General features: G+C 38.0%; 1 protein-coding gene across 2 annotated transcripts in view; it reads left to right on the forward strand.

Annotated features, from left to right (window-relative positions):
- The window catches only part of LOC136257625 (uncharacterized), a 194,532-nt gene that overhangs the window by 160,696 nt on the left and 21,615 nt on the right, over nucleotides 1-12,221 (forward strand). For both annotated transcript variants that reach the window (XM_066050878.1, XM_066050879.1), the window contains exons 3-4: nucleotides 6,995-7,498; nucleotides 7,833-8,027. In XM_066050878.1, the coding sequence (XP_065906950.1) occupies nucleotides 6,995-7,498; nucleotides 7,833-8,027 (699 nt within the window). The remainder of the gene's footprint in view (nucleotides 1-6,994; nucleotides 7,499-7,832; nucleotides 8,028-12,221) is intronic.

Here is a 12,221-nt window from a genome sequence, read left to right on the forward strand (position 1 = left end):
TATATCTTAGATTGTGATAGTTCTGCAGCCTTGGATTTGCTATCACAAGTTTTTTGGCTAGTTACATTTCTTCAGTACAAATCTTGGAACTCCACCTCTCTTACAAGAGCCACCTCAAAGTTTGATTCATTCACTCTTGCGCTTCATGGGACAATCCTTGATATGTAGTTAAACATATGAGTACTGTAGTTTCACTCGATTATGACCTGCCATTTTTCTGGGAAGTAGTGAGTTAATTTCCATACATGTGCTCATAGGATAATAACGTCACCTATGCTAATTGCTGATTTATTTTGCAGTCTTTTAGAACTCTATCTTAAATTTTAGATACTTCTAACTACAGTAGCATTTATTTACAGTCAGTGAGCTTGGTGCTTGGTGTAACACCACACCTTGTCCGCCCTTTTTATACACATGTTAATGTGACGTCATCAGTTTCCAATCCCTTTTCTATAATATCTATGCTATAAACAAGAGCTTTTTATTCACTGCAAATTGCCTGTTTTGAATGTTGTGACTAAACAGTTGTTGTTTTAGTTGAAATTCTTCAAATTGTACTTCTAATAAATTTTGAGACATTATGAAAGCTAAATTTAAAATGGCTCCAGCTTCAGGGGGGGGGGCAATACTGTGTATACGTATGTGTGTATATTTGGGGAAGCACATAGGCCTAGCCCTTTGGTGCCACCCCTTAAAATTTGGTATATATAAATACCCTCTGTTGCCAGAGACTGGTCAGTCACCTACTTATTCCACCACTGCTTTTGACCCCACCCCAATCCCTGACATCACTACCAAAGCATAGGAGGACATTAGGGCAAGTTCATAAACTATATGATTTAATCTGTAAAATCATTCTGTTATAATCATGCTACTAATTAATCATGTGCGTAGCACAGTATAGTAACAAGAGCCCCATAAGCACCACAAAGGTTCATTTGTCCCTTGTTGTGCATGCTTATTAGCTGAAAAATTAGCCTTACCCTAGCTTCTTTCATGATAATTAGCCATATATTTTTTAAGTGTACATCAGTCTCAAAAATATGTGCCCAGAGTAATCCTGCTAATGCTTTTCACAAGTTTGTTTTTTTTTTTTTAATTTATCTGAATATGTATCAAAACAATTAGTGGATACCATGTATAACTTGACCATGGTTGACATTACAGGTCTAATTTCTTCACTGTTTAAGACATTAGTCCTATGAAGTTCACCATTTAGCAGCTACAATGTATGCGTCATGGACTTACATACCTTTATCATCATTTGTGTCTTATGTATGCACATCTTGTGTTGGCTATTTACTGAAATTGTCTGTAATTTTTAAATTGATTGCAGAGGCACTTCTTATACTCTTCGTAACTCTGTGTAATGGAAAGAACACTGTTGAAAACATATGAATAGCCATATCTCTTTTCAGTATTTGATAGTCAGGGCACATGTTCAAATGGGAAATTAATTTATGATACGTATGTCTATTGCCATTCTTTCCTTTGATGTGGTATGAGTGGGTTCACCAGTCATCAAGACTCATGGTAGTGAGTCGCGTGGCCAAGGAAAGTAGGGCGCACAACTACTGTGAGTTATTTACACGAACTACTAACTCTAATAGAATGCACACTTGAAACCTACTTTTAAAACTATTCTTTTGTAAAAAAAAACCTCGCAATACAACAAAACCTTTGGTATATTGTTACATAAGCGTATTACTAAGTAAGTAATCTCTGTTATATTTTAGTAACACCACATGAAATTTTGCTGAAAACGTCATATTCTCCTCCCTTGCATACTCGTTAGAAAGAGCCGCTCATTTTTTTTTACCCTTATATCTTAGATTGTGATAGTTCTGCAGCCTTGGATTTGCTATCACAAGTTCTTTGGCTAGTTACATTTCTTCAGTACAAATCTTGGAACTCCACCTCTCTTACAAGAGCCACCTCAAAGTTTGATTCATTCACTCTTGCGCTTCATGGGACAATCTTTGATATGTAGTTAAACATATGAGTACTGTAGTTTCACTCGATTATGACCTGCCATTTTTCTGGGAAGTAGTGAGTTAATTTCCATACATGCGCTCATAGGATAATAACGTCGCCTATGCTAATTGCTGATTTATTTTGCAGTCTTTTAGAACTCTATCTTAAATTTTAGATACTTCTAACTACAGTAGCATTTATTTACAGTCAGTGAGCTTGGTGCAAATTCGGCCGTAAGCGTCAACGCTAGGTGAACATGATCACTGTAGTAAACTCAATGAACTTGCTACCGCTCATGCTATTCTCGTAAGTGTTTGTTATTCATTTGTTATTTAATAATGGGTCTGAAATAGCTAATACAGCCCACAAAACAGCTTTGTTTGTGCATTTCAAGGGACAATCCAGTATAATAAGAAGTTTGGGGCACATTCTCACCTGCTGGGAAATGGCCTTTACTCAATCTGTTTACTGATGGTTTTAATGGTTCCTAGAAGCCATACCCTACCAAGGTTGCAACATACCTGCCTTCTTGTACCAAATTACATTCTTTGATTTTGCCACTTCATGTCCCAAGCTATGATGTAGTACACACGATAACTGTTAAAGCTGTTGTGGCCTGTATGAAACTAGCTATTAGCTTTATGCAATTATTTTTTTTGGTCTTGCTCAGTGGCAAAAATGTGTGATATCCTAAAACAAAAACAGCCTTGGGGCTGTAAAACAAGGGTGCTGCCAAGCAAAGTAGATCAGTCAAACAAGCTTATTCAACATGACTGGTAAGAACAAGGACTGATATCAAGTTGTGGCCAAGTAGATTGGAATATTACCAATTCTCTTTGTATCTTGCTATAGCTATGTAATAAAACTAGAGCAAATACACATGTAACTGTTATTAAATTGTCATTTGACCACTTTTTTGTACTGTGTGATTTTAAAAAGCGGCCAAATGACAATTTAATAACAGTTGCATGTGTATTTGCTCTAGTTTTATTATATAGCTATAGCTAGATACAAAGAGAATGGGTAATGCTGCATTCAATTGGCTGCAACTTGATATCAGTCCTTGTTCTTACCAGCTAGTTATTTAACAGATTGATCATGGTAATATTCCAATCTACTTGGCCACAACTTGTATCAGTCCTTGTTCTTACTAATCATGTTGAATAAGCTTGTTTGATTAATCCTACTTTGCTTGGCAGCGCCCTTTTTTTACAGCCTTGAGGCTGTTTTTGCTTTAGTAAATATTATCTAATCCAAAACAGCCAAGCTGTAAAAAAACAGTGCGGCCCTCAAAAAGGCTATGGTGAAAAAAGATGTGAAATCCAAGGTGGCGGCCAAGAAATGGCTGTGATGGTAGGTTAATGGTAAAAATTTTAATAACGACAATTCAAGTGAATTTTTGTGCCACTTGGTCTTGGCAAAAAAATTCACCTAAATTGCCGTTATTAAAATTTTTACCATTAACCTACCATCACAGCCATTTCTTGGCCGCCACCTTGGATTTCACATCTTTTTTCACCATAGCCTTTTTGAGGGCCGCACTGTTTTTTTACAGCTTGGCTGTTTTGGATTAGATTTCATTTCTTTTTGTATTTGTATACCCCAAAGCCGGCCTGTGGCCAGCTTTGGGACTTTTTTAACCTGTCTTTTTTTCTTTACTACAGGAAGAAGAAAATGTGAAGCAGATGTACTTTAAATATTTCTGATTTTATCAGTAAATGTACAAATTATATATATAATACATATATTTATCATAGAACTCTCCATGGTGGTTTCTTTGTAACTGAACACTCTACAAGGTGACTTCTTCTTGCTGCTCTCTCTGCAGGGTTAATGTTTGTAGCTGAACAATCTACAAGGTAACTTCTTCTAGCTGATCTATCTACAGGGTGATTTGTTTGTAGCTGAACTATTTACAAGGTAACTTCTTTTAGCTGATCTCTCTACAGGGTGATTTGTTTGTAGCTGAATTCTGTGCAGGTGATTTGTTTGCAGCTGAGTTCTTTACAGAATGGTTTCTTTGTATCTGAATTCTCTACAAGGTAACTTCTTCTAACTGATCTTTCTACAGGGCAATTTGTTTGTGGCTAAATTTTCTACAGGGTGATTTCTTTGCAGCTGAACTCTCTACATGGTGGTTTCTTTGTAACTGAACTCTCTACAAGGTAATTTCTTCTAGCTGATCTCTCTACAGGGAGATTTGTTTGTAGCTGAACTCTCTACAGGTGATTTGTTTGCAGCTGAACTCTCTACATGATGGTTTCTTTGTAGCTGAACTCTCTACAAGGTAATTTCTTCTAGCTGATCTCTCTACAGGGAGATTTGTTTGTAGCTGAACTCTCTACAGGTGATTTGTTTGCAGCTGAACTCTCTACATGATGGTTTCTTTATAGCTGAACTCCCCACAAGGTAACTTCTTCTAGCTGATCTTTCTACAGGGTGATTTGTTTGTAGCTGAACTCTCTACAAGGAAACTTATTCTGGTTGATCTCTCTACAGGGAGATTTGTTTGTGGCTGAACTCTCTACAGGTGATTTGTTTGCAGCTGAACTCTCTACATGATGGTTTCTTTGTACTGAACTCTCTACAAGGTAGCTGATCTCTCTACAGGGAGATTTGTTTGTAGCTGAACTCTCTACAGGTGATTTGTTTGCAGCTGAACTCTCTACATGATGGTTTCTTTGTAGCTGAACTCTCTACAAGATAACATCTTCTAGCTGATCTCTCTACAGGGAGATTTGTTTGTAGCTAAACTCTCTATAGGTGATTTGTTTGCAGCTGAACTCTCTACAACATGGTTTCTTTGTAGCTGAACTCTCCACAAGGTAACTTCTTCTAGCTGATCTTTCTACAGGGTAGCTGAACTCTCTACAAGGAAACTTCTTCTAGCTGATCTCTCTACAGGGAAATTTGCTTGTAGCTGAACTCTCTATAGGTGTTTTGTTTGCAGCTGAACTCTCTACATGATGGTTTCTTTGTAGTTGAACTCTCTACAAGGTAATTTCTTCTAGCTGATCTTTCTACACGGTGATTTGTTTGTAGCTGAACTCTCTACAAGGCAACTTCGTCTAGCTAATCTCTCTACAGGGAGATTTGCTTGTAGTTGAACTCTCTACGTGTGATTTGTTTGCAGCTGAACTCTCTACATGATAGTTTCTCTGTAGCTGAACTCTCTATAAGGCAAATTCTTTTAGCTGATGTCTCTACAAGGTCACTAGTTTGTAGCTGAACTTTCTACATGATGGTTTCTTTGTAACTGAACTCTCTGCAAGGTGACTTCTTCTAGCTGATCTCTCTACAGGGTGATTTGGTTGTAGCTGAACTCTCTACAAGGAAACTTCTTCTGGCTGATCTCTCTACAGGGAGATTTGTTTGTAGCTGAACTCTCTACAGGTGATTTGTTTGCAGCTAAACTCTCTACATGATGGTTTCTTTGTAGCTGAACTCTCTCCAAGGTAACTTCTTCTATTGATCGCTCTACAGGGCGATTTGTTTGTAGTTGAACTCTCTACATGGTAGTTTCCTTGTAGTTGAACTCTACAAGGTTATTTCTTCTAGCTGAACTAACCCTTTCCATAGTTGCATGAACTCCCTATAAGGTAACTTTTTCTAGCTGATCTCTCTACAGGGTGAATTGTTTGTAGCTGATCTCTCTACAGGGTGACTTGTTTCTAGCTGATCTCTATACAGGTTGCTTGTTTCTAGCTGATCTGTTGAATTCTCTTCAGGGCGACTGCTCTATTAGGATGACTGCTCTATTAGAGTATCTCGATCTCGCACTTGCTGCACCAAGTTGGATTTCGTGTTATAACTCTGTGGCTTTAAGTCTGATTCTTCTACACCATTGAAGAGCCTTTCTAAGATGATTACTCCATCTATACAGCGATTTTCAAAGCATTCCCCTTAGCGGTTTATCTGGTAGGCGTGGCAAGTAGTCGTTTTTTATTAGCTAATCTCGATTGCATAATTGTTACACACTGTTGGTTTTTTCGTTGTATCTTCCTGGTTTTTAGCTCGATTTCTTTCAAACCACAAAAGGTTTGAGGTTCAATAGTTAACCTAATTACCCACCGATTTTCAGCTTCTTCCCATACGCGGTTTACCCTGTAGGCGTGACAACATATTGGTGTTATTTTTCGTGAATAATCGATCATAACTCTTTTCCTGTTTATCGTATCCTAGCCAAAGTTGGTACAGAGATGCGCCTTTATACCCCCCTTCTGTGTGCCAAATTTCAAGGCAATCGGATATGGCGTTCGCGTTTTATAGAAGTTTTTGTAAGTGTGCGTAAGGGGGAAAGAAAAATAAGAAGAAAAAAAAACGAAGAAACTAAGCCAATTTTTGAAGTCGCATATCTCGGGAACGCGTGAAGCGATTTCGCTCTAATTTGGAATGTGGAGTGCTGAAGGTGGAGGGAGTGTCCACAGCAAAAATCGTCTTGTTTCATCAAGGCAGCACAGAGCTACGGAGATGCGAAAATTGCGTTTTCTTTCTTCCTGTCAATATGCTACGGGTGTTGCGCGCCGGCTTCTTGGGCCGCACGACACACTACCGTGTGTCTTGATGTTACATAAAGTATGTAAACTAAAAAGAATATGAACTTAAGGAGATAAAATGTAATCAAGATAGGCTGTCTGCAGCTATATATATTAGTAGACATTTATTTAATGCCTACTTCAGTTGTGGGTACACTGTTAGCAAGCATTATGACTGAAGTAGGAATTAAATATGTACTAGTATAGCTACAGGTACGTATAGATGACCTCCCTATGTTCCCTTCTTAAATTTTAGAATTCCTAAACTTTTCCTTATGCTTGTTATAATAGTAGTAGCTATTGGAATGGAAGTGACACCAAAGTCTTGGCACTGCTTCTAATATAATTCTGGTACTGCAATATAAAGTAACATTAATAGATAAGTGCTAACAAAGTATCTATAACACATTTGTACGTATTATATACCCTTTACCCATGTGTTAGTAGTATGAGTTTTGTTTGTTAAATGTTCATTCATTCAACAGGTGGACAGACTTGTACAGATGATGTTGTTGTTCAGCAAGCTTATAATGATGTCATTAGTCCTGACAGAACAGTAATTGTTCCACGTCTCAACTTTACTTGTAATGGTAGGATAACCAGCATCGGGGTTGGGATAAATATTGCTACTGAGATATTTCCTGATAACACTGGGACTAATTTTCCTTATATACAAGTATGGAGACAGTCACCAACTTCACAACTCTATAGTTTAGTTGATCAAGTTCAGATACAATCAAATGACCTCAATACTCAGTTAACCTACCTAGAAGCTAACATTTCACTGACTGGCAATAACAGAATACAATTTCTATCTGGAGATGTTATAGGATTTTATACTCCATCTGATTCTGGTTATGTAATTAGAGATATAGAAACAGCTGGATATGTGTACTATGTATTCATTGGATCTAATGCTTCATCATTTAATCTTAATCCTGATAGCACCACATCTGAAAATAGACAATCATTGATCCAGTTCACACTTGGTGAGTATGGTGACAGTCAGTTTTGATGAGTACTATACAGTTAAATTCCAGAAGGATTCTTCCACACACAACCAAATTACTAACTTTGACAATTCATAACTTCAGTTTGAAAAGAGCTGTTGGCTTCAAATTTGGTCAGTGATGCGCACCAACCTAGCTAAATGAATGGAGAAAATGGCAGGCTTATGTAGTTTTTGTTATGGTCATAGAATTAGATGTGTGTGGAAGACCCCTTTTCACTAATCTGCTCACAATATGTACATATGTATAGATATTCATCTATGTGTTTTTACTGTACATGGCACTTAAAATTTGTAATGTTTCATTTGATTAGATATTCAGTGTAATAATCTCACAACACCATTCAATGGAGAGATAACATCATGTAGTTCTGGTAGTACTGGAGTGGGTTATGAGGGAGACACTTGTAGTTTCACATGTAACACTGGTTATAAGCTAACTGATAGTGACATTAGGACCTGTCAGAGTAATGGGAGCTGGAGTGGTAGTGATCATGTGTGTAGAAGAGGTATGTTAACACACGTTTTTATCATGGTAATGCGCAAATGTAACATTGTCTCATGCGAGTGCAAGCAATTCAAAAACAAGCTAATGAAAGGGCATGGCAGGGCTGGCTTACTTTTTTAACAATGGGTGGGCCAAACTGTTATTTAGTTGACAGGATAAAAGTCACTGCACACTGCGTTTAGGGGTATGGGAGCATGCCCCCCCCCCCATGGAAATTTCAATTTTGAAATTTACATGCTTGAGAATGAAAATTATGATAATTTGCATGGACAGAAAATTTGTTAAACATAATTAGTATTCTTATAGCTAGCTATAGTATCCAGCTTAAAAAAATTTGCCAGTCCATCTTTCTGTTTGTTGAAAGCTGCCGACAATGCAATGTTGATTTATAAACCAGTTAATATTAACTTGCCTAAATATTTTAACTGAGCAAACCAGTTTAATTATTCTGATGCCTGGTTCCCAGGCATCACTGAAGCAGGTGGCCGTGTTTCTCTTTGTAACAGCTGCTAGTTTTAGTTGTTGTAGGAGGCCATTCACGATTGTTATCTCAAACCATGGATTTGGTAAAATAATGCCCATGGCTTTTATTTAGGACAAGTGTTTATGGCATTTATTTAAGCATTTAGGGTCTCAACATACGTGAAAACATGTGTCATTATTGAACTGGACAAGATTCATGGTTTACTGAGTTTAGCTTTCTTCATTATGATGATAAAGAAGTGTTTTGCCACACTTGCCAGAAGGCTACCAGGGAGTAGAAAATATGTAGCTTATACCATAGCTCTATACAATAAGGTCTGATCAAGCTTTTGTAAGGAATTATTGGGTGGGCCATGGCCCACCTGGCCCACCCTGCTGAGCCGGCCTTGGAACGTGGCACCCATTTCACTTGCGAGTATCCATTCCAAACAAAACAGAATGAATAGTTGCAAGCAAAGCGGGTGCCACACCCTTTAATTAGTTGATTTTTTAATCACTTGCACTTTTTCAAGATGTCAAGATTCTCAGAGTGTGAGGCCTGCTATCGCCTCCCTTCCACCACCATAACATCATGGTATGAGGCCCCACATACTAATCAATTAAATGAACATGACAAGATTCTATTATTTTGTTAAGTTGGGTGAAAGCTTGGTGAGTGAGGATGTCATTGAGCTATTCAATAGTTACACATAGTAAGCTATTAAAGCCTTCCATGAGTGGTACATGTAATAGTTGTAACTTGGGCATGAGAGCTTTGCCTGATATGTATGCCCGAGGGCAGAGGGCATACATATCAAGGGCCAGAGGGGTTACTAAGGGCCAGAGGGGTTACTAAATCGCTTAGGGGCTACTAAGGGCCAGAGGGGTTACTAAATCGCTTAGTTCCCGTTGGTCGCGGTGTCTAACTTATTTAGACTATGGTTTAAAGTACATACCTTTATAGCCAGAGCATTAGGGTGGGGTGAAAGAGCAATGCAGAACGGCAGAACGGTTTCTTCCTGAAGTCCTTACAGCGCCAACAAAAATAATTATTCTACCGGTAACCAGAGTAATGGCTAGAGCTACAGTAGATACGCCGTTTAGTCTACTATTTGTCCAGAGTTATTCGCAGAACACGGAGGAGAATTGTATCACAGTATTATCAAGTACTCCAGTGTATCTTTCGTGTTATAATTATTTTTCAAGTACAAAATTACCTGAGGGTGGGTTACTAAATGAACATGTGTAGGTGACTAAATGAGCATGTCAGGTGACTAAGTGATTTAGTAACCCTCTAAATGAGCTGTACCATAGTCTAAACATAGTAAGCTATTAAAGCCTTCCATGAGTGGTGCATGTAATAGTTGTAACTTGGGCATGAGGGCTTTGCCTGATATGCCCATGTTACAGCTAATATGTAACACTTATTAGGCTGATAGCCTGTACAGGGCAATCAATCACCCAAGCCAATACAAGTACAGCCACTGGATGTATTATATATGCACACCTAAAATTTTCGATTATGGGTCAGCAGCTAGTATGTTCTGGTTACATTCAGTTATGATAAACGGACATATCCTAGAGATATAACAGAGAATTTCTGTTACACGAGTTTAATGTTTTAATCAGTGCTATTGAATTGTTTATGAAAAAACTACATAGTTCACTAAAAGCCTAGACAGGTAAGCTTGCTTGTAGAGTGGTTACTCCGTGCAGAGTGGTAGCTTCATGATGGGGGTGTGTCCATATTCAAAAACATGTGGAAACAATCGATGAATAAACTATAGCACTAGTTTTCACCTTAGTCCAATGTTTTTCAACTCATAGGATGGTGAGGATAACAAAACGCTCACCGTCTGAGTGGTTTTCATAGCGAAATCCAAGTCATGTAACCTAATCACGTAAGTGTTAATCGATCCCCACAATCAATTTCGGCACAAACGTCTATATAATCACTGCCCAGTTGTAGCCCGGCTACATTTTGTAAATGTAGCCCGGGCGGTTCCTTTGATCTGAGCTGTGAAAGTGTTACATATGAATTTTATATAATGTACTTATTATGTGAAGTAAACAATGCAGTGGCTTACGTGATCTCATGTGACACAGTTGTATGTGACTGGATCTGGGAAAACCAGTCTTATTATCCTTGACAGCAAGTTTGATTTTCACCATGAACACAAAGCTACATGAATAAACTATTGAATTTTGCTGTCAAAGATCAGCGAAGCTTCAGTGATCTGCTTTTGTTGGCTGTTTTTTCCAATCCAAGTGGTAAGGCATACAAGCACCTGGAATCTTAAATGGAGCTCTAGCCAGCCTGGGTATGACCGTATTGGCTGTGCAGCTCCATGGTGATAAAGAAGGACCTGTGCTGCAAATTTCCTGTAATTTTTGCCAGTTTTGAATCCTCAATAGCCCATAATTTTGGGCTATTTCATACTTATGTATTCCTCTTCCGTAAACAACTTCTTGCCATCCATTCTATACACCTACTGCCTAATACAGCCAACCTCAAGTTGAAAACTATCTAAAATGGTGGCGAACTTAGCTGTTGGCTACTTGTACAGTGGATGCTCTGGAAGGTAAGGAATTGGTATAAAATGTGTGAAAATTTGCTTCAATCATTGTCAAGCTACAGTACATAGCATTTTTCGATACGTTTAAATAGATTGGTTTCCCAGAGACAGTCACAATTTGGAATTTAACAAGCTAGTGAGGATTATTGCAATAAAAAGTGCTGGATCATCACCTGAAGTACAAATTTAATCCTATGCTTTATAGCTATGAATTGCACTTTAGGTGATTATCCCCTTCATGCACTATTGCAATGACCCTAGCTTGTAGAAAAATTCTGACAGTTGTATAGTAAGTATGCATTTTCAGTGCTGGATCATCACCTGAAGTACAAATTTAATCCTATGCTTTATAGCTATGAATTGCACTTTAGGTGATTATCCCCTTCATGCACTATTGCAATGACCCTAGCTTGTAGAAAAATTCTGACAGTTGTATAGTAAGTATGCATTTTCATATGTGACCAGATCTGCAAGAATCCCACATGTTAGCGCAAGCCTAATTTCACAGTAGAATGCAATGGATGAAATATTTGTGAAAATAGCAGTTGTTAGGAAAGTGCTAATGGCAAAACCCATGATAGCATCATGATCCCCAAAGCAGGAGGAGTTCAAAAATCTTACCCCTAAGGAGACAGAAAATATAAGCGTTAGTCTGCTTCGTGTTGGATGCGGGGTTCCCTTCACCCTGGTCATAGGAAGGATCTGGAAGACAAAACTTATTCAGAAATGGATTTGCCATTTGCCTGGCATAAGCTACATCTCAATTGAGGGTTGTGTTTGTAAGTTATGACTGTTTAATTAAACGTCTCTAGTTTATTTTTTGTATTGTCACTGTACAAATCGATTTTTCTGTTGTTACTACTTCATAATGCTACAACTTAGAAAGTTCTTGGCTTCTAATCTCTTATCCATTTTAATGTATGATACCATCTAAATTCAAAGGGGGAAATGGTTCCATAACGTGCCAAAGTGTGTTTGTTTTGGATAAATAGAATTGGAAAACAGGAACAAGAAGTGAAAACAGGAGCAACCAATAGAAAATGCCTGATATGTCAATATACAGGTTTCGTTTTGCAGCAGAATGCTTTTTTTCAGCATTGTTGGATCCTTCCACTAAAATGGTAAAATGGTAAGACACCTTAATAGAGCGGTCACCC

Source organism: Dysidea avara, chromosome 6 (genome assembly GCF_963678975.1).
Source record: "Dysidea avara chromosome 6, odDysAvar1.4, whole genome shotgun sequence".
Taxonomy (NCBI): Eukaryota; Metazoa; Porifera; class Demospongiae; order Dictyoceratida; family Dysideidae; genus Dysidea; species Dysidea avara.